This window comes from Equus asinus, unplaced genomic scaffold (genome assembly GCF_041296235.1).
Source record: "Equus asinus isolate D_3611 breed Donkey unplaced genomic scaffold, EquAss-T2T_v2 contig_193, whole genome shotgun sequence".
NCBI lineage: Eukaryota > Metazoa > Chordata > Mammalia > Perissodactyla > Equidae > Equus > Equus asinus.
Genome location: NW_027224842.1, coordinates 2,101,197 through 2,127,123, shown reverse-complemented (window position 1 = coordinate 2,127,123; position 25,927 = coordinate 2,101,197). Strand labels below are relative to the sequence as shown.

The following is a 25,927-nucleotide window of genomic DNA, read 5'->3' as shown; positions in this document are numbered from 1 at the left end:
GTTTATTCTTATCGGTAGCATGAGATAACTAGTTAAAATATAGGAAAAATTCGGGGGTCTTTCTTCCTGTTATGTTATGGCTGCCATCTCCTAAAATTTAGATGTAATGGTTGTAGGAGTTGAGGCCTTTCCTAACCAGTAACAAAAGAGGATTTGGGTTTTTTTTTCCAATCTACATTTAAAACTTAAAGTAATCTTGGAATTTGGTGATTTTTTTTTAACTTAGTCTCAGCCAGTAGAATTGAGACTTGTGAGATCAACAGAAACCTAGATGGGATGGTTAAAAAATAAATCACATATTCAAGTTCATTCTTAAGTACAATAAAAAAATACGTTTTATATTATGAGCACAATGTTTTATGGTTTTTATTTTTTAATGAAAAAAAATTACATTTATTTAACCGATGGAAATGTTGCCACTGTTGACGATGTATTCAAAGTATGCATTCTGTAGATGGCACTCTCTTTGGTTTACAGCACAGGCCTTCCCATGCATCCTCCAAGTTGTGTTGGATCATATGCTGATTCACCCAGAGTTTCTTTTTGTTTTCAAATGGAGTGTTTCTTCCAATAAACTTTATTTTTCCCCCAAGGTAGTTTCTTTCTTTCTTTTTCTTTTTTCTTACTGTTCTGTTGGACATGCGTGTCAGTGAAAGCAAATTAAAATGAATTGAGGGGGTTTGCGGCATTCTACAGATCTGAAGAATTTATTGCAACAGGAGAAACCATTGTGGTCTTTCTTATCATTTAATTTTAACAGTCCGTAGATACTGGGACTTTTTGTTCCCCCTTAATTGCAATTTTTCTCCCAAATGGTGGGTTGAATTTATTTATTTATTTATTTATTTTTTATTGAGTTAATGATAGGTTACAATCTTGTGAAATTTCAGTTGTACATTACTGTTTGTCATTCGTGTTGTAGGTGCACCACTTCACCCTTTGTGCCCACCCCCCACCCCACCTTTCCCCTGGTGGCCACTAATCTGGTCTCTTTGTCTACATTTTTAAATTCCTCATGTGAGTGGAGTGAATCAGAGATTATCCTTCTCTAACTGGCTTATTTCACTTAACATAATTCCCTCAAGGTCCATCCATGTTGTTGCAAATGGGATGATTTTGTTCTGTTTTGCATCTGAGTAGTATTCCATTGTATATATATATACCACATCTTCTTTATCCATTCATCTGTTGATGGGCACTTAGGTTGCTTCCATATCTTGGCTATTGTAAATAATGCTGCAGTGAACATTGGGGTGCATAGGACTTTTGGAATTGCTGACTTCAAGCTCTTTGGATAGATATCCAGTAGTGGAATGGCTGGATCGTATGGTAGTTCTATTTTTAATTTTTTGAGGAATCTCCATACTGTTTTCCATAGTGGCTGCACTAGTTTGCATTCCCACCAGCAGTGTATGAGGGTTCCATTCTCTCCACAACCTCTCCAACATTTGTTAATATTAGATTTAGATATTTTTGTCATTCTAATGGGTGTAAGGTGATATCTTAGTGTAGTTTTGATTTGCATTTCCCTGATGATCAGTGATGATGAGCATCTTTTCATGTGCCTATTGGCCATCCGTATATCTTCTTTGGAGAAATGTCTGTTCATGTCTCCAGCCCATTTTTTGATCGGGTTGTTTGATTTTTTGTTGTTGAGTTGTGAGAGTTCTTTATATATTATGGATATTAAGCCTTTGTCAGGTATATGACTTGCAAATATTTTTTCCCAGTTAGTGGGTTGTTTTTTTGTTTCAATCCTGTTTTCATTTGCCTTGAAGAAGCTCTTTAGTCTAATGAAGTCCCATTTGTTTATTCTTTCTATTGTTTCCCTTCTCTGAGTAGACATGGTGTCCGAAAAGATCCTTTTAATACTGATGTCAAAGAGCGTACTGCCTACGTTTTCTTCCAGAAGCCTTCTGGTTTCAGGTGTCACCTTTAGGTCTTTGATCCATTTTGAGTTTATTTTGGTGAATGGTGAAAAAGAATGGTCAATTTTCATTCTTTTACATATGGCTTTCCAGTTTTCCCAGCACCATTTGTTGAAAAGACTTTCTTTTCTCCATTGTATGCACTCTGCTCCTTTGTCGAAGATAAGCTGTCCATAGGTGTATGGTTTTATTTCTGGGCTTTCAATTCTGTTCCATTGATCTGTGCACCTGTTTTTGTACCAGTACCATGCTGTTTTGATTACTGTAGCTTTGTGGTAAGTTTTGAAGTCAGGGATTGTAATGCCTCCCGTTTTGTTCTTTTTTCTCAGGATTGCTTGAGCAATTTGGGGTCTTTTGTTGCCCCATATAAATTTTAGGATTCTTTGTTCTAATTCTGTAAAGAATGTCATTGGGATTCTGATTGGGATGGTGTTGAATCTGTAGATTGCTTTAGGTAGAACGGACATTCTAACGATGTTTATTCTTCCAATCCATGTACATGGAATGTCTTTCCATCTCCTTATGTCGTCATCCAATTCTCTCAAAAAGGCCTTGTAATTTTCATTATATAGGTCCTTCACTTCCTTAGTTAAATTTACCCTAAGGTATTTTATTCTTTTTGTTGCTTTTGTGAATGGTATTGTGTTCTTGAGTTCTTTTTCTGTTAGTTCGTTGTTAGAATATGGAAATGCTACTGATTTATGCAAATTGGTTTTATACCCTGCAACTTTGCTGTAGTTGTTGATTACTTCTAAGAGTTTTCCAATGGATTCTTTGGGGTTTTCTATATATAAGATCATGTCATCTGCAAACAGCGAGAGTTTCACTTCTTCCCTCCCTATTTGGATTCCTTTTATTCCTTTGTCTTGCCTGATTGCTCTGGCCAGGACTTCCAGTACTGTGTTAAATAAGTGTGTACAGTACTGTGTTAAATAAGTGATGATACATGTCTTGTCCTGTTTTCATGGGGATGGTGCTCAGTTTTTGCCCATTGAGTATGATGTTGGCTGTGGGTTTGTCATATATGGCCTTTATTATGTTGAGATAGTTCCCTTCTATGCCCATTTTGTTCAGAGTTTTTATCATAAATGGCTGTTGGATCTTGTCAAATGCCTTCTCTGCATCTATTGAGATGATCATGTGGTTTTTATTCCTCAGTTTGTTGATGTGGTGTATCACGTTGATTGATTTGCGGATGTTGAACCATCCCTGTGTCCCTGGTATGAATCCCACCTGATCATGATGTATGATCCTTTTGATGAATTGCTGAATTCGGGTTGCCAAAATTTTGTTTAGAATTTTTGCATCTATGTTCATCAGTGATATTGGCCTGCAGTTCTCTTTTTTCGTGGTGTCCTTGTCAGGCTTTGGTATCAGCGTGATATTGGCCTCATAGAATGTGTTAGGAAGTGTTCCATCCTCCCTAATTTTTTGGAATAGCTTGAAAAGGATAGGTATTAAATCCTCTCTGAAAGTTTGGTAGAATTCCCCAGGAAAGCCATCTGGTCCTGGGGTTTTATTCTTTGGGATGTTTTTGATTGCTGTTTCAATCTCTTGCCTTGTGATTGGTCTGTTCAAATTGTCTGCTTCTTCTTGAGTGAGCTTTGGGAGATTGTAGGAGTCTAAGAATTTATCCATTTCCTCTAGGTTATCCATTCTGTTAGCATAGAGTTTTTCATAGTATTCTCTTATAATCCGTTGTATTTCTGCAGAGTCTGTTGTTATTTCTCCTCTTTCATTTCTGCTTTTGTTTATTTGAGCTTTCTCCCGTTTTTTATTTGTAAGTCTGGCTAGGGGTTTGTCAATTTTATTTATCTTCTCAAAGAACCAACTCTTTGTTTCGTTGATCCTTTCTACTGCCTTTTTTGTTTCAATAGTATTTATTTCTGCTCTGATTTTTATTATTTCTCTCCTTCTGCTGACTTTGGGCTTTGTTTGTTCTTCTTTCTCTAGTTCAGTTAGGTGTAGTTTAAGATTGCTTATTTGGGATTTTTCTTGTTTGTTAAGATGTGCCTGTATTGCAGTGAATTTTCCTCTTAACACAGCTTTTGCTGTATCCCATATGAGTTTGTATGGCATGTTATCATTTTCATTTGTTTCTAGGTATTTTTTCTTCTTTAATTTCTTCAACGATCCATTGCTTGTTCAGTAGTGTATTGTTTAGGCTCCACATCTTTGTGCCTTTCTCAGCTTTTTTCTTCTAATTAATTTCTAGCCTTATAGCATTATGATCGGAGAAGATGCTTGTTATTATTTCAATTTTTTTTAAATTTGTAGAGGCTTGCCTTGTTTGGCAACATATGGTCTATCCTTGAGAATATTCCATTTGCACTTGAGAAGAATGTGTATTCTGCTGTTTTAGGATGAAGTGATCTATATATGTCTATTAAGCCCAATTGTTTTTTCATTTAGCTCCACTATTTCCTTGTTGATTTTCTGTCTGGATGATCTGTCCATTGATGTGAGTGGGGTGTTGAGGTCCCCTACTATTATTGTGTTGTTTTTAACATCTTCCTTTAGGTCTGTTAATAGTTGCTTTATGAATCTTGGTGCTCCTGTGTTGGGTGCATAGATATTTATAAGTGTTATTTCTTCTTCATGAAGTGTCCCTTTGATCATTATATATTGTCCCTCTGTGTCTCTCTTTACCTGTCTTATTTTGAAATCTGCTTTGTCTGATATAGGAATTGCAACACCTGGTTTTTTTTTGCTTGCTATTAGCTTGAAGTATTGTCCTCCACCCTTTCACTCTGAACCTGTGTTTGTCCTTGAGGCTGAGGTGTGTTTCCTGGAGGCAACAAATTGTTGGATCTTGTTCTTTAATTCATTTTGCCACTCTGTGTCTTTTTATTGGAGAGTTCAGTCCATTTACATTGAGAGTGATTATTGATTCATGTGGACTTAATGCTGTCAATCTGTTGCTCGTTATCTGGTTTTCCTGTGTTTGTCTTCCTGTGTGCTTTAGCCTACCCATTTAATACTGCACTTTCTTATGCTGGGTTTCTTAGCTTTTTCCTTATTTATGTTTTGTGGCTTTGTTGTGTTTTTTAGTTTAGTGTCTACCCTGAAGTTTGTATTTTGAATCTCGTGTATAATATAGTCTATTCTCTGGTGGTCTCTTACTTACTTGGCCTAGACTAATTTAGTCCCTTTGCTCTTCCCCTCCTAAATTATTATTTTCATTTCTTTTTTTTTTAAGATTTTATTTTTTTCCTTTTTCTCCCCAAAGCCCCCCAGTACATAGTTGTATATTCTTCGTTGTGGGTCCTTCTAGTTGTGGCATGTGGGACGCTGCCTCAGCGTGATTTGATGAGCAGTGCCATGTCTGCGCCCAGAATTTGAACCAACAAAACACTGGGCCGCCTGCAGCAGAGCGCGCGAACTTAACCACTTGGCCATAGGGCCAGCCCCGTTATTTTCATTTCTTATTCCAACTCGTGTTATGAGTTTGTAGTTAGAGTGATAAGATCCACTTTGCTTTGGTAGTTTCCTTACCTTTGTCCTAATGCTATAGGTGAATATTTGCTATCCTATTCTGGTTCTATTTATCTGTCTCCCTACTCTGTGGATTGTGTCCCCTTTCTCCCTTTTTTCTTTTTTCAGGTATGAGAGCCTTCTTGAGGATTTCTTGTAGTGGAGGACTTTTGGTTACAAATTCCCTTAACTTTTGTTTGTCTGGAAAAGATTTAATTTCTCCCTCACATCTGAAGGATATTCTTGCTGGATAGAGTATTCTTGGCTAAAGATTTTTATCTTTTAAAGTTTTGAATATGTCACTCCATTCTCTCCTAGCTTGTAAATTTTCTGCAGAGAAATCTGCTGAAAGTCTGATAGGAGTTCCTTTGTAGGTTATTTACTTCTGTCTTGCTGCCCTGAGTATTCTTTCTTTGTCTTTCATTTTTGCCATTTGTACTACTATATGCCTTGCAGTAGGTCTTTTCACATTGACAAATCTAGGAGATCTGAAAGCTTCCTCTACACACATTTCTCCCTCAATCCCTAGATTTGGGTAGTTCTCTTCTATAATTTCATTAAGAACACTTTCTGCTCCATTTTCCTTTTCCACGTTCTTGGGAATTCCTATTATCCATAAATTCTTTCTTCTCATTGAATCCGCTATCTCTCAGAGATTTTCCTCATTTTTTTTAACTCTTAGTTCTCTTTCTTCCTCTGTCTGGAGCCATTCGGCCTGTATATCTTCAATTATGCTAATTTGCTCCTCTCTGGTGTCTACACAGGCATTCAGGGAGTCCGTATTCTGTTTTATCTGGTCCATTGTGTTTTTCATCTCTAGTTATTCTGTTTGATTCTTCTTTATAATTTCAATCTCTTTTGTGAAGTAACTCCAGAACTCGTTGGCTTGTTTCTCTATCTTTCTCTCTATCTCATTGGGTTTTTTGATTATAGCTGCTCTGAACTCATTTTCACTTAGTTTACCTATTTCTAAGTTCTCAGGACTTAATTCTGTGTTTTTATTGTTTTCCTTCTGGTCTGGAGCTTTTATAAATTGCTGGATGGTAGAGGAGCGGTTTTTTCACATGGTGGTAGAATTGAGTTGCAGTTACAGCCTGTTGCCACTATATGGGGGTTGAGAGCCGCGTGTTTTGAGCTCTCCGCCTTCGGACAAGATGGCAGCACCCAGCATTGTTTGCCAGGGGGAGGGGCTGTTTTTCTGGCTCGCCGATCTGGATTTGGATCAGTTCTGTTTTCTGGTCTCCTGAGGCCCTGGGTTTATGGGGTCCCCACACACGGAAGCTTTCCCCCATCAGCGGGTTTCCACTATACCGGCGGCAGGAGTCCTGGGCAATCCCCCGGTCACGTGGCCCCTCCCCGACTCCTTCCCTCACCTGCGGCAGTGATCCCAGACTCTAGGGGAGGGAGCGAAGTTCTCTCCTACCCTGTTCCAGCTCCTCTGAGGCCAGCAGCAGGGTCTCTGTCCTCCGTCTTTTTGATACTCTAGGTCTCTGATCTCCTGGCATTAGGTTTATTAGCTGAAATTCAGTTTTTTTTCAGTCCTTTGTTGTAGTTTGGAGGGGAGAGAGTCCCAGGTCACCTCACCCCGCCATTTTGTTCCACCCACCCCGTCCATGAGCACAATGTTTTAGACTGTAAATCGCTTGAAGGGAAGAGTAATGTCTAATTCATCTTTATAGCCCCAACACATCGTATGTAGTTTATATTCAATACCTGTTTGTTGAATGAGTGAACATAAGCATTATGCAAACACTCCTTACCACATAAGTAAACCTCCCATTTCCTTCTTGCTGCGCTGTATCAATTCTCTCTGTTTTTGTGCTTCCTTCCTATTCCTTACCATTATTACTTTATTCTCTGTCTTCAGGACCTAAATTCTTTAGCTTGATGTGGGATACGATTTAAGATTATTCTGTTTGGGAGCTGGCCCCGTGGCCAAGAGGTTGAGTTCTCATGCTGCTTTGGAGGCCTGGGGTTTCGCCACTTTGGATCCTGGGTGCGGACCCAGCACCGCTCATCAGGCCACGCTGAGGTGGTGTCCCACATAGCACAGCCAGAAGGACCTACTACAACTAGAATATACAACTGTGTGCTGGGGGGCTTTGGGGAAAAGAAGAAGTGGGGGGGAAGATTGGTAACAGATGTTAGCTCAGATGCCAATCTTTAAAAAATAAAGATTATTTTATTTGAAAACTTCAGGGAAAAAACGAGTAAATCTATAATATGTTTATTCACTTTGAGATTTTGAAAAATCACTCAAGTATCTAATTCTAGTTCACCCCAGTTATTTTACTACACAGTATAATGTCTATTATAATAGCCTATTCTTTCTTCAGTTTAACAATAAAAAACCCCACAAAACCTAACTTCTGTTTTGTTTTCCAAACCTGGCCTGTGATATTTCACTGCAATTTTTAACTTTTCTCTTAATAATGTAGCTTTAATACTCTTGACATATTCAGTGATCCATTTGGTGACTTTTCTTGTGTTCTTTGATGTTCTATTATCTGGCGACCTTAGATATCATCAAGTCCAGCCCTCCAGCCTCCCGCTCACTCTAAGTATCTTCTTGGAAAGAAGTCTTCCCCAGAGTCATTTTCTGGCTCTTTGGAGGGAGTCTCTGAGTGTCTCCTGGCCTTTCTGGGAGAATAATATCCAGGTTCTCTTAGCTCTGCTCCGTCTCTGTTCCCTTCTGTGGCTTCTTTTCCCTACCTTTCTAACAAAAACTCAGGCGTGTTCTGTGGCCTTTCTTACTTCCCCGTTGCCCTCTGACATTTGGTTCACATTTGTCTTTTGATGACAGCCATATATTTATTTTGTCTAGAGCTCTGAGTTCTAATTCATATCTTCCTAAAGATTGTTATAATGGTGTGTCTCACTGATATCTCAAATTTTAGTGTGTCTAAAACCAAGTTATTTCTTCCTACCATGGTGAATATTCCTTTTTTCCAGTATTATCAGTGTTATCCTGGTCACCTAGGCTGGAAACCCAAGTCAGTTTCACCTCATCTTTTTCTGCCTTCTCTTTTGTCCCGTCATCCCCGTTTTTTATTGATGCTACCCTTTAGCATTCCATGGGTGTCATACTCAAGTCCTCATCTCTTGAATTACTGTATCATTCCCCTGGACCTGGCCCCCATGACCTGGTTTTGCTTCTTCAGTCTGTTATGCAGATTTCTGATGTCACTAAGCTTGTGTCGTGTCACTTCCTTGGACAAGATCTGGCCACTCTTAACCAGTCTAACTTGACGTCCTTCTGCTCCATGTGCACTCCTCTCTTAAGGATAGGTTGGGCCACTTGGTATCTTTGAACACTAATGCTTATTCCCATCTTTATACCTAAGTTCATGCTGCCTTCACCACCACTTCACCCCTTTATTATGTATCTAGGCCATCTGTGGTAGATACTACACAGGAAAGGTGAGACTTCTTTGAATGTTTTAAAGAAAGAAGTATCTGAGACAGGACTCCAAAGCAGAAGTGTGTAATCACCTGCTCATCACTGGAGGTCTCCACAGAGACAAATAATTTAAATCTTTGACTTTCTTTTAATGCATTAAGAATATTTGCGGAGGCTTTACAGTGTTCTGAGCCCAGGACTGGGCTCTGAGATTAAAAGAGTAAAGAAGACATCCCTCCATACTTACTGTCTCCATGGCAACCTCCCTAGTCCAGGCCGCCTTGTCTCCATTCACATTCCTGCCCCAGCCTCCTAACTGGACTCCTGGCTACGGTCTTGCCCCTCTCCAATCTGTTTGCCCCCCAGGGGCCCAGGTGACCCTTGAGGAAGTTCAGTCAAGCATGTCACTCTTGTCAAAGCCGTCCAATGGCTTCCCATTGCATCCCAAAAACCCGCTTCTGTACCCTATCTTGTCCCATCTCTCCTTCACCAACTCTGCCACACTGCCCTTTCCATTTCTTGAACACACCAAGCTCATTTCTGCTTTGTGACTGGTGTGCTGGTTGTTCTTTAATCTGGAGTATGGTTCCCTTGGTCTTTGCAGGGCTGGCTCCCTCTTCTCCGTCCTTCCAGATCTTAGCTGAATTGGGGGACTTCCCCTGCCATCCTGCCCAAAGAGCCTGTCCTGTCCTTTCCTCTTCCCACTTCTAACACTCTGTTTAAATTGTCTGTATTACGCTTAACATGCTATGTTTCTTATTTGTTTGTCTTTTTCTCTCCTCTCACTAACTTCCTCCTCCCCGAGTCCCACCCTGTGCAGAACATAAGCTGAGAGCAGGGTCCTCATTTGCCTGTTGCGCTGCCATATCCCTAGCACCTAACGTGCTGCCTGCAGCACGACAGGCAGTCAGTTCTTTCCAACAATATTTGTGAAATGGAAGAAAAGCCCATGGTTTTAAAGATGCTACAGTGTGGTCAGAGACGCAAATAACTAGCTCAACACAGTAAGTGCTATAATAACCAGTCATATCTATAAAGACCTCTGGGTACACCGTTGAAAGGTCAATTCATTCACGGTATAGGGAAGGAAGGATCAAGTTGACAAAGCTACACTGGGAAGGTGGCAGTTGCCTTTGGTCGTGAAGGAAGAGTAGGGGCAGACTAGAACATCAGAATCAGCGAAACACAGGGAATGGCAAAGGGTAGCTATGCATGGTGTGGAGGGCATAGTCCGTAGTTCAGCCAGAGTTAAGAGTAACTGATGGACAGAAATGAGGCTAGAGCAACACAAGTGCCGGATTATAAAGAATCGTATTCACCATGGTAAGATTTCGAACTTTGTGTAGGAAAGTGAACCTATTCTGGCAGCATTATGGAGGAGGTATTATAAAGAAGGAACAAGATGTTGAGCTCAGTTTGACTCAGACAAGGGAAGGCTTAAATAGTGAGGTGAGAAACAAGGAAACAGATGGGGTGTTCAGATAAACCATGGGTTAAAAATGTTCTTCCAGTACTTTGGATTTTATTATTTCAAGTTACACTTCCTAAAGGTTTATTTTCATCTCCTGCAGAATTTGGTTGATCTTGCAGGCAGTGAAAGAGCTGCTCAAACAGGTGCTGAAGGTAATGAAAACTCATGAAATATTTTGGTCTGAAAGTCCTCCTGTTCTTTAACAGAGTAAAAGTGCCACCATGCATTTTAGAGACTAATAAAGTAATGATAATTTTGTGATAAAAGTCTTTAACAGAAAAAGCAGCTTCCTTATCTGGCTTATTATCTGCTTTGTGCTGCTGTAGCGTTAGTTAAAAAGATGAAACTCTGTCGTTGACAGGATTTATAGTTGGAAAGCTCCTGAGAGTCCCATGAACACCATAATCAGTAAGGAAATTCAGAAAAGTGGCAGGATACAAAATTAATCTATAGACATGAGCACCTCCTAACACAACAGCCGGTTGGAATATTTCATGTACGAAAAGACCCCCTTTGCAATAATGACTTAAAAGGCATAATACCTAGGAAGAAACTCAACAAAAATTGTATAAGACCAAAATAAGGAAAACATTAAAACAGACCTGAAAGAGGTAACCAAACACTGAGACAAATGAAAACGCATACTTAGATGGGAAGTTTCAGAACCATAAAGATGTCAGGCCTCTCTCTGTGTTAGTTTCCTGCAGCCTGACATAGAGACACTCAGCTGAGTGTGGCCTGTACCCACCACACCAGTGGATCCTCAGACCTGTGAACAAGAAATAAATGCCTGTTGCTTTAAGCTGGCTTGTTAAACAGCAGTATTCCAGCAATAGCTGAATAACGCACCTGTGCAATAACTGCTGTTCAGAAGGATTTGTTGCAGTATTTTTTGTGTACATGGCAGATTGAACACCTGCATGTCCCTCAGCAGGGTGCTAGGTAAATAAATTCTGATACATCCATACAATGGAATTCTATGCTGTAAAAAAGAGTGAAAAAGACCAATGTTTACCAATAAGATAGATGATATATTGCCAAGTGAAAAAAGCAAAGTGCAAAATAGTGTGTATAGTATGTTACTATTTATGTAAAGAAGAAAGGGGAAAAATTAATACGTATGAACTTGTATTTCTAAAAATCTCTAGAAGAATAAACTAATAATAGTTCTTGGTTAGAGCGATAGGAACTGGTTGAAAGGAGAATAAAGTGAGAGAAACCTTTTTCAGTAGACTTCCGTTTAAGACATGTGAGCATATTAACAGTTTAAAAATAAGGACTTTTGGTTGTGAACCTCTAGGAACTAACTTGGTTGCACGTCATTAGTTGCCTGTATTGGAGGTTTGGAAAAATAGATTTGAATTGAGGAGTTCGAGGAGCTCTTTTAGGACGTGGTGCAGACATGGGCTTTCCTGCATTCTTATTCTTTTCTTAGTCGTCTTTTTCGAGCTGTTTCTCTTGGGTGAGAGCCTTTCTGCTTCACATGATGGGTGGGAGGAAGGGAAGGGCGCCTGTCAGCAGTGGGAGGAAAGGTGGGCGCAGATCTAATTTGAAGCACAGACTGTAGCATCTGACCCTGCAATTTCTAATTTCTCCCATAAATTACTGATAAATAAGTTCATCATCTAGTACAGGGACCAATTTGTTTTCTTATTTATTTAATAAATGCAGGTGTGCGACTCAAGGAAGGCTGTAATATAAATCGTAGCTTATTTATTTTGGGACAAGTGATCAAGAAACTTAGTGATGGACAAGTTGGGTAAGTTTGTCCCATTGTACATTTACCTATTAATGCTTACGTTTTTCATTAGGTTGAAAATTATGATATTTCAGTGACACTCAAATAAATGTACTGATACCCCTGTATGTTCAAAAGCTTCTGTGATTCTATGAGCATGCGTTGCTTCTTATATGTATGACCGTGACCTACTAAATTTACTTTATATTTTAAATATTTTCTAGTTAGTAGTTTTGCTCTGCCTCAAGTAACCAGTAAAGAATGAATTTTTTAAACTGTAGCAAATTTAAGGTTCTGCGTTAAAAATAAACCACTTTTGTTATATAAAAAGTTTTACTCTTTTTCTCCCCAAACTCATCTCTCACTAAGTGGTTTCATAAATTATCGAGATAGCAAATTAACACGAATTCTCCAGAATTCCTTGGGAGGAAATGCAAAAACACGCATTATCTGCACAATTACTCCAGTGTCTTTGGATGAAACCCTGACTACTCTCCAGGTGAGTTTGATTTTTATCTCGAATCAATATGGGGGAAATCATCTTTCAGAAGGAAAAATTAGCTACTAAAATTAGGTGTAATTTTTTGTAATTGACATAACATACCTGTTAAAATAAAATTGGTGTGTCTACTAAATAGCATTCCTTAATCTTCCCAAACTTCAATCATTCATATCCTGCCTCCCCAATTTTTGCCACATCCAACAATATTTTATTGAAATTGACTTGATTTTTTCTTAAATAACTCACTTTTTAAATTTAACTTATTATAAAAGGAAACTTTCTATCAGTCCCATAAATGAAAAACTGGTTATCACTTGGAACAAACAGAAGGTGACCCAAAAAATGGGTGTGTGTGTTTATAACAAAATAATTCTTAAGTTCCTGCTAACAAATTGTTGCCTGCCTTTGCTCTGAGCCTAAGGCCTGTATTTTCTGTTTTCAAAAGAAAAGAAGAATGAGAACTGTCAGTAGAATAGCTGTCTCAATGAAGGCTTCAGTGTTATTTCATGGGCACCCTCACGTACCCAGTTAAAGTTACTTTTGACACTCATGCTCTAAGAAACATCACTTTAAGTAGCTATTGAGCGCTGGATCAAGGTTCTGTCAGAGAAACAAAGGTAGGAGATAGCGTTCCTGGCTTCACAGAATTTATAGTCTTATAGTGAAGATAAGACCTGTCTTCCAGCGTGATTTCCTTGGATTAAAAGTTAAGTGGCTAATAAGTAGGACAGAGTTCAAAGGAAGGAGAGGTGCTTTTGACTGGAAGTGAAGCTTCAGCGCAGAGGGAGCATTTGCCCTGGACTTTGAGGAGTAGATGGATTCCAGTGAGCCAGGGTGTGTAGGCTCTCTGTTGGCATCTGTCTTCAAGATATTTCTCTGACCCTCCTGAAGACTAGTGGCAAAGGTAAGTTATGGACATTGTTACAGGGACGTAGAATGCTGTGTGTTCAGAAGCTGTAAGCCACCTGGAAAGCTTTTACTGATGTTTCTTTACAAAAGAAAATTACAAGAAACCTAAATATTAATTAAACTAATCTTTTGGTGTCAACGTTTAACACTCTTGTATTTTTTCCCAGTTTGCCAGCACTGCTAAATATATGAAGAATACTCCTTATGTCAATGAGGTGTCTAGTGATGAAGCTCTCCTGAAAAGATATAGAAAAGAAATAATGGATCTTAAAAAACAATTAGAGGAGGTATGTATGAACTGTGTATTTCAGTAAAGAATAGAGATGGATTTAGAATTGAGATCTGCCTACATGCCCAGAGACTCTTAAATCCTCAATATCTGAGTTCTACAATCTAAATTTAAAACAAATAGTTTTTAACTAAGGAGAAATCAACCCGTAAAAACTTTACTATAAACTGCAAGATTTGGTTTCTTGAACTTATTTTAGATTTTGTTTTTCATTTCCAAAGGGCAAAATTTGAGATTTTCAAATGGGCCAAGTAGAGATACGTTTTTTTAAGAGATAAAAACTGTCACAAATACAGAGAATTAGGTTAAAAAGAGAGACCATGAATAGTGTTTAAAACTACTTTGTTTCATTTTACATTATCTTGAATTCCTCTTCTAGCCCTAAGATAGCAATCTAATAAGATAGCATAATTGCTTGTCATTACCATTTGTTTGTTTAAACCATCATGGTCCCCAGTCTGTAAAAAACTTACATTTTACTGATCTTTTTAAAAATGACCTAAAATGTCAAATGGCGGTCTTAGAAGGATCTCTCTTCCTTTGCTATAGGTATTCAAGTCTCTGCTTTATGATTTCTCTGCCTATTTATATATTTTTAGTCAATTAATAGAATTGCTTTAACAGCATTGATATAATCTTATACATGGCATATAGAATAGTGACATGAGGAGAAATGTATATTTTACCCTATTATAAGTTTGAGAAATTATTGATTATGGTAACTGCATATTGGTGTTCTGCAGGTAGGGCATATTTTATTTCAATAAAATTAAAATTCTCAGGCCAGCCCTGTGGCCTAGTGGTTAAGTTTGTTGCACTCCACTTTGGCAGCCCGGGTTCAGTTGCCATCCGCAGACCTACACCACTTGGCGGCCATGCTGTCCTGTTGTCCCATGTACAAAATGGAGGAAGATAGGCACAGATGTTAGCTCAGGGCAAATCCCTTTCAAGCAGAAAGAGAAAGATAGGTACAGATGTTAGCTCAAGGTGAATCTTCTTCAGCAAAAAAAAAAAGAAAAGAAAAATTCTCAAAACTCACATACAAATTTATATTTTTTTAAACTATACTTTCAAGGTTTTAAAACCTACCTACATTTATTAATGTAACCCAATATTACATTCTTTAGGTTTCTTTAGAGACTCGGGCCCAGGCAATGGAAAAAGACCAATTGGCCCAACTTTTGGAAGAAAAAGATTTGCTTCAAAAAGTGCAGATTGAGAAAATTCAAAACTTAACACGAATGCTAGTGACCTCTTCTTCCCTCACATCACAACAGGAATTAAAAGTAAAATTTAAAAGACAACAGCTTCTTTTCTTCTTCTTTTTTATTATTGTTTTTTTTAATTGCAGTAACTTTGGTTTATAACAGTATATAAATTTCAGGTGTATATCGTTATATTTCAATTCCTATGTAGATTATATCATGCTGACCACCAAAAGACTAATTACCATCACCACACATGTGCCTAATCATGCCTTTCAACCTCTTCTCTCCCCCTTTCCCCTCTGGTAACCACCAATCCAATCTCTGTTGCTATGGGATTGTCTTTTGTTGTTTTTATCTTCTATTTGTGAGTGAGATCATACAATGTTTGACTTTCTCCCTCTGACTTTTTACTCTCAGCAGCAATACCCTCAAGGTCCATCCTTGTTGTCACAATTAGCCAGATTTCATCCTTTTTTATGGCTGAGTAGTATTCCCTTGTGTATATATACCGCATCTTCTTCATCCATTCATCCCTTGACGGGCACCTAAGTTGCTTCCAAGTCTTGGCTATTGTGAATAAGCCTACAGTGAACATAGGAGTGCATGTATCTTTACGCATTCACGTTTTGACGTTCTTTGGATAAATACCCAAGAGTGGAATAGCTGGATCATATGGTAGGTCTAGTCTTAATTTTTTGAGCCATCTCCATACTGTTTTCCATAGTGACTGCACCAGTTTGCACTCCCACCAGCAGTGTATGAGGGTTCCCTTCTCTCTACATCCTCTCCAACACTTATTGTTTCCAGTCTTGTTAATTATAGCCATTCTGACAAGAGTGAGGTGATATCTCATTATAGCTTTGATTTGCATTTCTCTGATAGTGATGTTGAACATCTTTTCATGTGCCTGTTGGCCATCCGTATATCTTCTTTGGAGAAATCTCCATTCAGATCTTTTGCACATTTTTGAACTGGGTTTTTGGTTTTTTTGTTGTTGAGATGTATGAGTTCTTTGTATATTTTGGATATTCACCCCTTTTTTGATATATGGTTTACAAACATCTTCTCCCAATTGTTAGGCTGTCTTTTCCTTTTCTTGATGGCTTCCTTTGCTGTGCAGAAGCTTTTTAGTTTGATGTAGTCCCATTTGTTTATTTTTTATATTGTTTCTCTTGCCCAGTCAGGCATGGTATTTGAAAATATGCTGCTAAGACCGATGTCAAAGAGTGTACTGCCTATGTTTTCTACTAGAAGTTTCGTGGTTTCAGGTCTTACATTCAAGTCTTAAATCCATTTTGAGTTGATTTTTGTGCATGGTGTAAGGTAATGGTCTACTTTCATTCTTGGGCATGTGGCTGTCCAGGTTTCCCAACACCATTTATTGAAGAGACTCTACTTTCTCCATTGTATGCTCTTGGCTCCCCTGTCAAAAATTAGCTGTCCATAGATGTTTGGGTTGATTTCTGGACTCCTGGACTCTGGATTCTGTTCCATTGATCTGTGTGTCTGTTTTTATGCCATACCATGCTGTTTTGGTTACTATAGCTTTGTAGTATATTTTGAAATCAGGGAGTGTGACGCCTCCAGCTTTGTTCTTTTTTCTCAGGGTTCCTTTGGCTATTCTGCGTCTTTTGTTGTTCCATATAAATTGTAGGATTCTTTGTTCTATTTCTGTGAAAAATGTTGTTGGAAATTTGATTGGGATTGCACTGAATGTGTAGATTACTTTAGGAAGTATGGACATTTTAACTATGTTTATTCTTCCAATCCAAGAGCATGGAATAGCCTTCCATTTCTTTACATCTTCTTCAATTTCTTTCAACAATGTTTTATAGTTTTCAGTGTACAAACCTTTCACCTCCTTGGTTAAGTTTATTCCTAGATATTTTATTCTTTTTTGTTGCAACTGTAAATGGGATTATATTCTTAATTTCTCTTTCTGCCACTTCCTTGTTAGTGTATAGAAACGCAACTGATTTTTGTATGTTGATTTTGCATCCTGAAACTTTGCCGTATTTGTTTATTAGTTCGAGAAGTTTTTGGTGGGTTCTTAAGGGTCTTCTATATATAAAATCATGTCATCTGCAGCTAGTGACAGTTTCACTTCTTCCTTTCCAATCTGACCGCTGTTTATTTCGTTTTCTTTCCTGATTGCTCTGGTTAGGACTTCCAATACTATGTTAAATAAGAGTGGTGACAGTGGGCATCCTTGTCTGGTTTCTGTTCTTAGAGGGATAGCTTTCAGTTTTTCTCCATTGAGAATGATATTAGCTGTGGGTTTGTCATATATCAGCTTTATTATGTTGAGGTACTTTCCTTCTATACCCAATTTATTTAGAGTTTTTATCATAAATGGATGCTATATCTTGTCAAACGCTGTCTCTTCATCTATTGAGATGATCATGGGATTTTTATTTTTCATTTTTGTTAATGTGGTGTATCACGTTAATAGATTTGCAGATGTTGAACCATCCCTGCATCCCTGGAATAAATCCCACTTGATCATGGTGTATGAAATTTTTAATGTATTGTTGTAGTTGATTTGCTAGTATTTTGTTGAGGATTTTTGCATCGATGTTCATCAGTGATATGAGCCTGTAATTTTCTTCTTTTGTGTTGTCCTTGTCTGCTTTTGGTATCAGGATGATGTTGACTTCGTAAAATGAATTTGGAAGCTTCCTCTCTTCTTCAATTTTTTGGAAGAGTTTGAGAAGGATAGGATTAAGTCTTTGAATGTTTGGTATAATTCACCAGGGAAGCCGTCTGGTCCTGGACTTTTATCTTTTGGGAGGTTTTTGATAACTGTTTCAATCTCCTTACTGGTGATCGGTCTATTCACATTCTCTACTTCTTCTTGATTCAGTTTTGAAAGGTTGTATTAGTCTAAGAATTTATCCATTTCTTCTAGATTATCCAGTTTGTTAGCGTATAGCTTTTCATAGTATTCTTTTATAATCTTTTGTATTTCTGAGGTATCTGTTGTAATTTCTCCTCTTTGATTTCTGATTTTATTTATCTGAGCCTTCTCTTTTTTTCTTGGTGAGTCTAGCTAAAGGTTCGTCTATGTTGTTTATCTTTTCAAAGAATCAGCGCTGAGTTTCATTGATTTTTTTTCCTGGTTTTTTTTAGTCTCTATTTCATTTATTTCTGCTCTGATTTTTATTACTTCCTTCCTTCTACTGATTTTGGGCTTTGTTCTTCTTTTTCCAGTTCCTTTAGGTGCACTGTTAGACTGTTTATTTGGGATTTTTCTTCTTTGTTGAGGTAGGCCTGTATTGATATAAACTTCCCTCTTAAAACCGCTTTTGCTGTATCACATAGACTTTGGCCTGTCGTAGTTTCATTTTCATTTGTCTCCAGATATTCTTGATTTCTCATTTGATTTCTTCTTTGACTCAATTGTTGTTCAATAGCATTTTGTTTAAGCTCCATCCATTTGTGGCTTTTCTGATTTTCTTCCTGTACTTGATTTCTAGTTTCATACCATTGTGGTCAGAAAAGATGCTGGGTATTTTTTCAGTCTTCTTAAATTTATTGAGACTTGTTTTGTGGTCTAATATGTGATCTGTCCTGGAGAATGTTCCATGTCCGTTTGAAAAGAATGTGTATTCTGCAGGTTTGGGATGGAATGTTCTATACATGTGTACTAAGTCCATCTGGTCTAATATGTCATTTAAGGCCAACGTTTCCTTATTGATCTTTTGTTTTGATGATCTCTCCTTTGGTGTAAGTGGATTGTTAAAGTCCTCTACTATTATTGTGTTGCTATTTCTCCTTTTATGTCTGTTAATAATTGCTTTATATGTCGAGGTGCTGTTATGTTGGGTGCATAGATATTTGTAAATGTTAAATATTCTTGTTGGATCATTCCCTTTATCATTATGTAGTGCGCTTTGTCTGTTGTTACAGTTTTTATTTTAAAGTCTATGTTTTCTGATATGAATATTGCTACCTCAGCTTTCTTTTCATTGCCATTTTCATGGAGTATCTTTTTCCATTCCTTCTCTTTCAGTTTGTGAGTGTCTTTCAGTCTGAAATGCATCTCTTGTATGCAGCACATATATGGGTCTTATTTTTTTTATGAAAGATGACAGCTTAAACTTGATATATAGGGAATAGAATTGGTATTCTTATATGCTTATTATATAGCTATGTGTTTCTTATCCTTTGATACAGTATATTTTAGGAAAGAACCTTTTGTGTATTTGCCTATACCTCAACAACACCTAGAACGTTCATTAAAAATACTTAACCCTGATTCCCATATGAAGAGATCCTAATTCAGAAAGTCTGGGATGTAGTCAAGGAATCTATTTGCACTATACTTCTTATGAAATTCTAATGAAATTGATTAGGTGATTGGAAACCACAGGTGTCTAGAGTATGTGGTAATATTTTCTATTTAATGAAACAGAAATAGTAATCTCAGGAAAATTTATCTAGACTATAAATCAACATAGTAATCAAAATTCTGGCTTCCAGTCTGTGTGCTTTTGTTTTTACCAGAGTAGGGGTTTATTTATCCAGCAGATGTTTTGGGGAGTGATAGTGTCATGGTTAAGAGAATGGCCTCTGGAGCTGGACTTTCTGGATTTGAATCCCAGTTCTGTCAATTCCTAACTCTCGACCTTGGGCCCTTTCTTAAATACTTTTTGCTGCAGTTTCCTTATCTGTGAGAAAGCTTGATCCTCACCTCATAGGACTGATGTGACAATTAAGTGAAGTGATATATAGAATGTGCTTAACACTATACTCTCCATACAGCAAATCCTCAATAAGTGTATGCTGTTAAGATTATTATTAATAGACGCTACCTTTAAGTCCACCATACCAGGTAAATGGAAGGCATCAAAACCATCTGTTGGCTCAGCCATGAGTAGGAAACAGCCCAAGGAAAGGGGTAGGGAAAAGTATGCCGGTTAGACATCTACATGTACAAAAGCTTGGAGTCGTGAGAAAACATATTTCTTGGACTTAAAATATTCTGGTGGCAGGGGCATTTAAACCACATTGTAGGATTCGAACATTGCATTATGCTAAGGATATGGGAAAGCCTTGTAGGTAACATGATTGGAATTGCTGTTTAGAAAGATGTGGCTACTGTGTACCTACAATTGATTGGGCCTCCACAAGGCTTGTGGCTCTGGAGATGGAAAAAAAATGGGTAAATTAGAGAGCTATTTGGGAGACAGACTCGACAGAACTTTGTGATTGTTTCAACATGGGGACATGGAAAGGGAGAAGGAAACATCTAGAATGACATGCACACATTACTGGGCTTGCTGGATAGCTGGTAGCAGTATTTGTTGAGTTAAGGAACATTGAGTGAAGAGCAGTGGAGCTGTCCAGTGTTTTATTTGGGTCAGCTCTAGTTTAAGGTGTCAGGCAGTTGAAAATGCAAATATATGAAAATCAAGTGAAAGATCTGGGATGGAGATATCAATTTGGGCATTAACTACTGCAAATCCAAATTAAAGTCGTGAGAATGGATGAGCTTGCTCTGGGAGCATGTTGAGAATGAAAAGAACAGAGGGCCAAAGATAAGATCCTCCCAAACAACTTTTTAGGTAAAAGCAAAAAAGAGGAATGCCTAAAGGAGCCCAGGTTTAGCTCTAGAGTTAAGAAAGAAACCAGGTGAACGTGGTAAACTAAAAGAAGAGAATGTTGCATAGAGAGGTCACATTCTATGTCAGTGATGTCTCGTTCTGCTGAGAAGTTAAATAAGACAAATATAGACTAAAACTTTTTGGATTTAGAAACAAGAAGCTCCTTTGCAAAAACAATTTGAGTTATGTATTGGGAATGAAAGCCACCTTGCAGTAGGCTGAGATGGCCCAAAGGCGTAGGATCTTGAATACAGTAGAAGGGTCTGGCCTTAGATAGAAGGAGAAACACTCCTTCATTATAACAAGGACAGAGGAAAAGGGTAGGAATCAATGCAAGTAATGCTTTTGTAAGTTTAGGCTTGTATTTTCTTTGTGAAATAGGAGGTTTAATTTTTCTTCTGTGGTGGCTGGAGATGGTAGAGACACAGTTTGTAGACCTGCTAAGGGTTTGAAATAGTCTCGCCTTTGTAGGGAATGGAAAAGAAAGCCAACGAGGGGGCAAGGAGTCTTGCCAGGCAGCCTTAAGGGCCCAGGTGATGTTGGTAGCCAGTCTTCTGGCTGTCCACACAGTGTTCAGGAGGCTAATAAAAGCTCAGATGGCAGTGTAATTCATCTGAGTGTACATTGTGATAGGATAGGTGTGGGGAACACAGAATGGGTCTAATAGTTTGAGACCATTGACCCAAAAATGTGATTGAACTGGTGATCTATAGAATCTAAGATGATGGGATGAGAGCCCAAAGGTAGCTGGCAGAAAGAAAACAGTGGATCAAGAGACTAGATGTCCCTCTTAAGCTAACTAGCTATAATGGGATTAACTGAATCACTGGGGTGGAAGGAGTTCTAGGTTTATGAGTTTCAGATGACAGGGTCCAGTGGCTTTGGGAGCGAATGGAGTTGAGCTGAAGGTCATGGGAATCAAGGATTTATATATGAATGTGCTTTTGCAGAGCAGGCTGTGGAAAGGGCTGGCCATTTCAAGCAGAAGCCATATATTCTGGGGACAACAGATAATCTTGACAGGCAACGCAGTGGAATGGGTGGTGGATAAGGTCTGAAGTTACAAGCATGGGCTCAGCCACCAATTGGCTGTATGACTGTACACAACTCATGTAAACTTTTTGGACACTCAGGCATCTATAAAGTGGATGTAGTAAGAGAGGATTGTTGAGAGGATCAAAAAAGATGAGATAATGCTTGTTCTAGTAAAGGGACAAGAGAGGAATATACCTGTAAAATATGGAAAAACACTTAGGCGGTGGTCAGAGAAAGAGAAAGCAGTAAAGCCAAGTGAGTGATGAGGACAGCTAGCTGGGTGGGACAAGAACCAGGAGACAGAGGTATCCCAGGAGGGATGAGGAAGAAGTAGAGAGACGAGGAAGAAGAGAACATAGAAACTAAAAGAAAATGTTGGCTAGAGAGAAGGAAGGAGTGAAGGGTTTGTTTTTGAAAAAATCAAAAGCAGAAAACAGAGGCTTGAGCATTCTTAAAGCCCAGTGGAAGAAGGTAGTGAAGACGACAGATGAACAGATACCTGAGGGAACAGAGTCCCAAGGGAGAACGGAAGGAACAAGATTAGGAGCGCTGGTTGGATCGTGAGCTTTATAAACTGGCAAAGAATTGGCATGGGAATGGCCCTGTGGAAGATTTACTTGCTGAGGGAAGTTCAAATGGGCTGCCTGTCTGTTCCTTCCCAGTTAAGGCTGGGTTCCCAGAAGTGCTTTTGGTCACTATGTTGGTGGCTGTGCTGTCTTCTGTAACACCAGATTACTTGAAGGATTGATACTTAACTAATTCCTTTCAGTAAATTTGCAGAAATTCTTGTAAGTAAGCCTTCAAATACAAAATGAAATTTAAATAATAGTTTCATCAAATTTATTATGAAGTTAACACTAATTTGAAAAGTTTGAATATGTTTTCTTATCTCAGGATGTCCTTAGACTGATAAGATATTAAACTAGGCTGAATAAGAATTCTACCAAGTCAATGGTTGTTAAAAATGGAAACTAGTTCCCTTGTTTTATGATGTTTGAGCCAGATGTGTGTGAGGTAATTTTGATTTCTTCTTCTTTAGGCTAAAAAAAAACGAAGAGTCACTTGGTGTGTTGGCAAAATTAACAAAATGAAGGATTCAAACTATGTAAATGAGTTTAATGTACCAGAGAATGTAACAACAAAGACACATAAGTCTGCTCTAACTTTAGGAGGAGAAATTGATGAATGTGAGTTCTTCTTCAACTACTTTTAATTATAAAAGTATCCCTATAAAGAGAGACTTTATTTATAACTCAGTTAATGTGATAAACACAGTTAAATAAAATGTATGTATTTTAGATGTGATTACGATGATAAAAATAAGTAATTTTAAGAAAGTGAACATTGATGAAGTTCTCTATTTTTTCCAGATCTCTTAAGAATGATGTGCTGTAGTTGAAACATTTGAGACAGATATTTTTATTTTTTGTTTTTGTTTTAATCACTGCTCATTAAGTTAGTACCCATATAATGTCTGGCTTAAACTTTGCTAATCTTGAAAGGGTAGCATTTACACAGGAATCTGTTGCAAAGTTTGTCTCTAACATTATAAGTATTTTTTAGGGGCATTTAAAAATCTGCTTACAATGATTAAATCTCAAATTTAGAATTTGTCCTTTTAACCTATACAGTCGCACGTTGATTAATGATGGGACGTGTTCTGAGAAGTGCATCTTTAGGCAATTTTGTTGTTGTGTGAACATCACAGAGTGCACTTACACAAACCTAGGTGGTACAGCCTGCTACACACCTGGGCTCTGTGGTACTAATCTTGTGGGACGCCTGTTGTATATGCAGTCCGTCCTTGACTGAAACGTCCTTATGCCGTGCATGAATGTGTTGTACTAAGGATCCTACATTTTATCACTAATTCTAACCAGTGATCTTAATTCACACGAGTATATAAATGATCACATCTGTTTATATATTCTTGGCATTCATACTGTGAGCACATATTAACTAATTTGAGCTTATTACCTCAGATCAGAATTTTTTTAATCTTTAATTTGAGTTTTAGGAAACTTAATAACATGTTTATGGATAAATTTCTTTTCCCCCTAATTATAGCTCTCTATTCAGAGTCTGATATTTTCAGTAACACTCTTGATACATTAACTGAGACAGAGTGGAATCCAGCAACAAAACTACTAAGTCAGGTAACTTAAATGTATTTTACAGAACATTATCCTTTTACTCTTCTTTAAATTCATTTGTTATTGATGTTTGCTGTTGTGGCACATTTCTAGCTCTGACTGTTTCAGTAGTAGTTGAGGTTCTTATTAAGGCTTCCCCAACTTGTTACACTCCTCGTTGGTAACTGTGGCATACAGAGAGAGGCTAAACATTTCCTAAAGTATGGTAATAGGTAAACCTTTGCTTCTAGTTTTTACCAGCAGATCTTGGTATCTATGATTTTTTGGTAAGTTTCTGTTTTGCCTTGGGCCATCCCTTGAAGGTAAAAAGGGCTGATTTTAAAAGTATCAAAATTCTCAGGCATAAAGTAGAATGGTGTATCAGGGAAGGGTAATATTGCCAAATAATGCTGAAAAATGAAAGTAAATAAAATTATATAGTCTTATGAAAACTTTAAGAAATAAGGAATACTGTAGTGAATACTTTAGTAAGTTTAGATTCCATGTTTGCTTTCTAGGCTGCTAATATTCAAAGAAATATAACATAGTCATATAAATGTATTTGTTAAAGAAAATTTCATTTTAATTTTGAAATAAAATTGCAGTGATTCTTGGGAATTGTTATTATCATTAGCTAACCATTATAATTAGTTGTAATGGTTCTTATAATTAATTATTATGGGGAATTATATGCTTTTGTGTCCCTAAAACACTCTGGAAGGTTTGTTGTTTTTTTCAAATCCCTAGTGTTGGTTTAGTTTCTTTTAACTCATGGCTTACTCTTCCTCATGATGGAACAGAAAGCAGAAACAGGCCTCTGCTCAGCACGGTGAGGCCTGGCAGCCGTTGGAGTTTTAGAAGTCAATAAATAATGGCTCCGTGTCACTTCCTAAATTCAGAGCTGTCTGAGAAATTAAACAGGAGTCAAGCAGGTGGAGAATTACATTATTAGCTTTATTACCAAGGAGCTTAAGGATCTGTGGTCAGATGACTTCCCATTATGTGCCCTACTCCTACTCCCGACTGAATTTTAAGTCAGGCACAGGCAGAGCATTTGTTTATATGATCTTTCTTTCTTTCTTTCTTTCTTTTTTAATTCTATCTCTTTGAAAATAGTCTTCCTCTATTCTATGTTAGCTAGTTTACCAAAAGGCAGACCTTCTGTTATGCTGTGGATCAAGCTAGACCATTGGGAAGATATTGGAGAATGGCCCAAACTACCAAATGATTCAAGGTTAAATGAATTATTTGACTAATCCAGATTTTAGTTAACAAAACAAAGAACTTGAATCCTCTCTGACTTGAAAATCTGGTTTTGTTTATAATAGGAAAACTTAGAAAGTGAGTTGAATTCACTTCGTGCTAACTATGATAGTCTGGTACTAGACTATGAACAACTAAGAAGAGAAAATGAAGAAATGGAATCGAAATTAAAAGAAAAGAATGGTTTGCATGAATTTGAGGCTCTAGAAAGAAAAGCGGAAAAAGATCAAGAGGTAAAAGATGAAAAGATGTGGAAACACAAAACTAAACTAAAACTACACTTTGTGTGTGCGTGAGGAAGATTGGCCCTGAGCTAACATCTGCTGCTAATCTTCCTCTTTTTTTTGCTTGAGGAAGATTGTCCCTGAGCTAACATCTGTGCTGGTCTCCCTCTATTTTGTATGTGGGACACCATCACAGCATGGCTTGACGAGTGCTATGTAGGTCTGCACCTGGCATCCAAACCCATGGAGTGCACAAACTTAACCACTACACCACCAGGCTGGACCCTAAAACCACACTTTTAAAAGTATCATTTTCTTAAAGATGTTTATTTCTAAGGTTGATATATTGAAAACCCAACCATTTTCCATTTGTACACACAATTTAGAGAATTTAAGAAATAATCAGTTCATTTATATTGCTTTAAAAATAGTTAAATCATAATTGTTTCACTTGTGCTTGTGTGCAAGAAGAGGAAGGAATCAAAAACATCTTTGAGCAGGTTTGGTGAATCTGCCTATTGATGAATTAATCTTGAAGAAATTATTTCCTGATAATTTGTATGTTATCAATAATTTATTGAGTATACCAGAATTGCTGCCTAGAGCATAGCTGTTTCCTTCTGAGACCAATATGAATTTTAATATCTAGTGAATGTTTTATGTATGGATACTACATATTAATGGACTTCATTTTCTTTAGAAAGTATGTACCTAAGTAGTTAGAACATTATTAGAATAGCTGGGAAAG

The 25,927-nt window shown here is 37.6% G+C and overlaps 1 protein-coding gene across 1 annotated transcript in view; it reads left to right on the top strand.

The window, feature by feature from the left end:
- Positions 1 to 25,927, top strand: part of LOC139043210 (centromere-associated protein E-like) — a 65,288-nt gene that overhangs the window by 5,770 nt on the left and 33,591 nt on the right. The window contains 8 exon segments of the mRNA XM_070503509.1: positions 10,374 to 10,425; positions 11,945 to 12,032; positions 12,381 to 12,510; positions 13,590 to 13,709; positions 14,839 to 14,997; positions 22,600 to 22,747; positions 23,628 to 23,716; positions 25,021 to 25,188. Of these exon segments, the coding sequence (XP_070359610.1) occupies positions 10,374 to 10,425; positions 11,945 to 12,032; positions 12,381 to 12,510; positions 13,590 to 13,709; positions 14,839 to 14,997; positions 22,600 to 22,747; positions 23,628 to 23,716; positions 25,021 to 25,188 (954 nt within the window).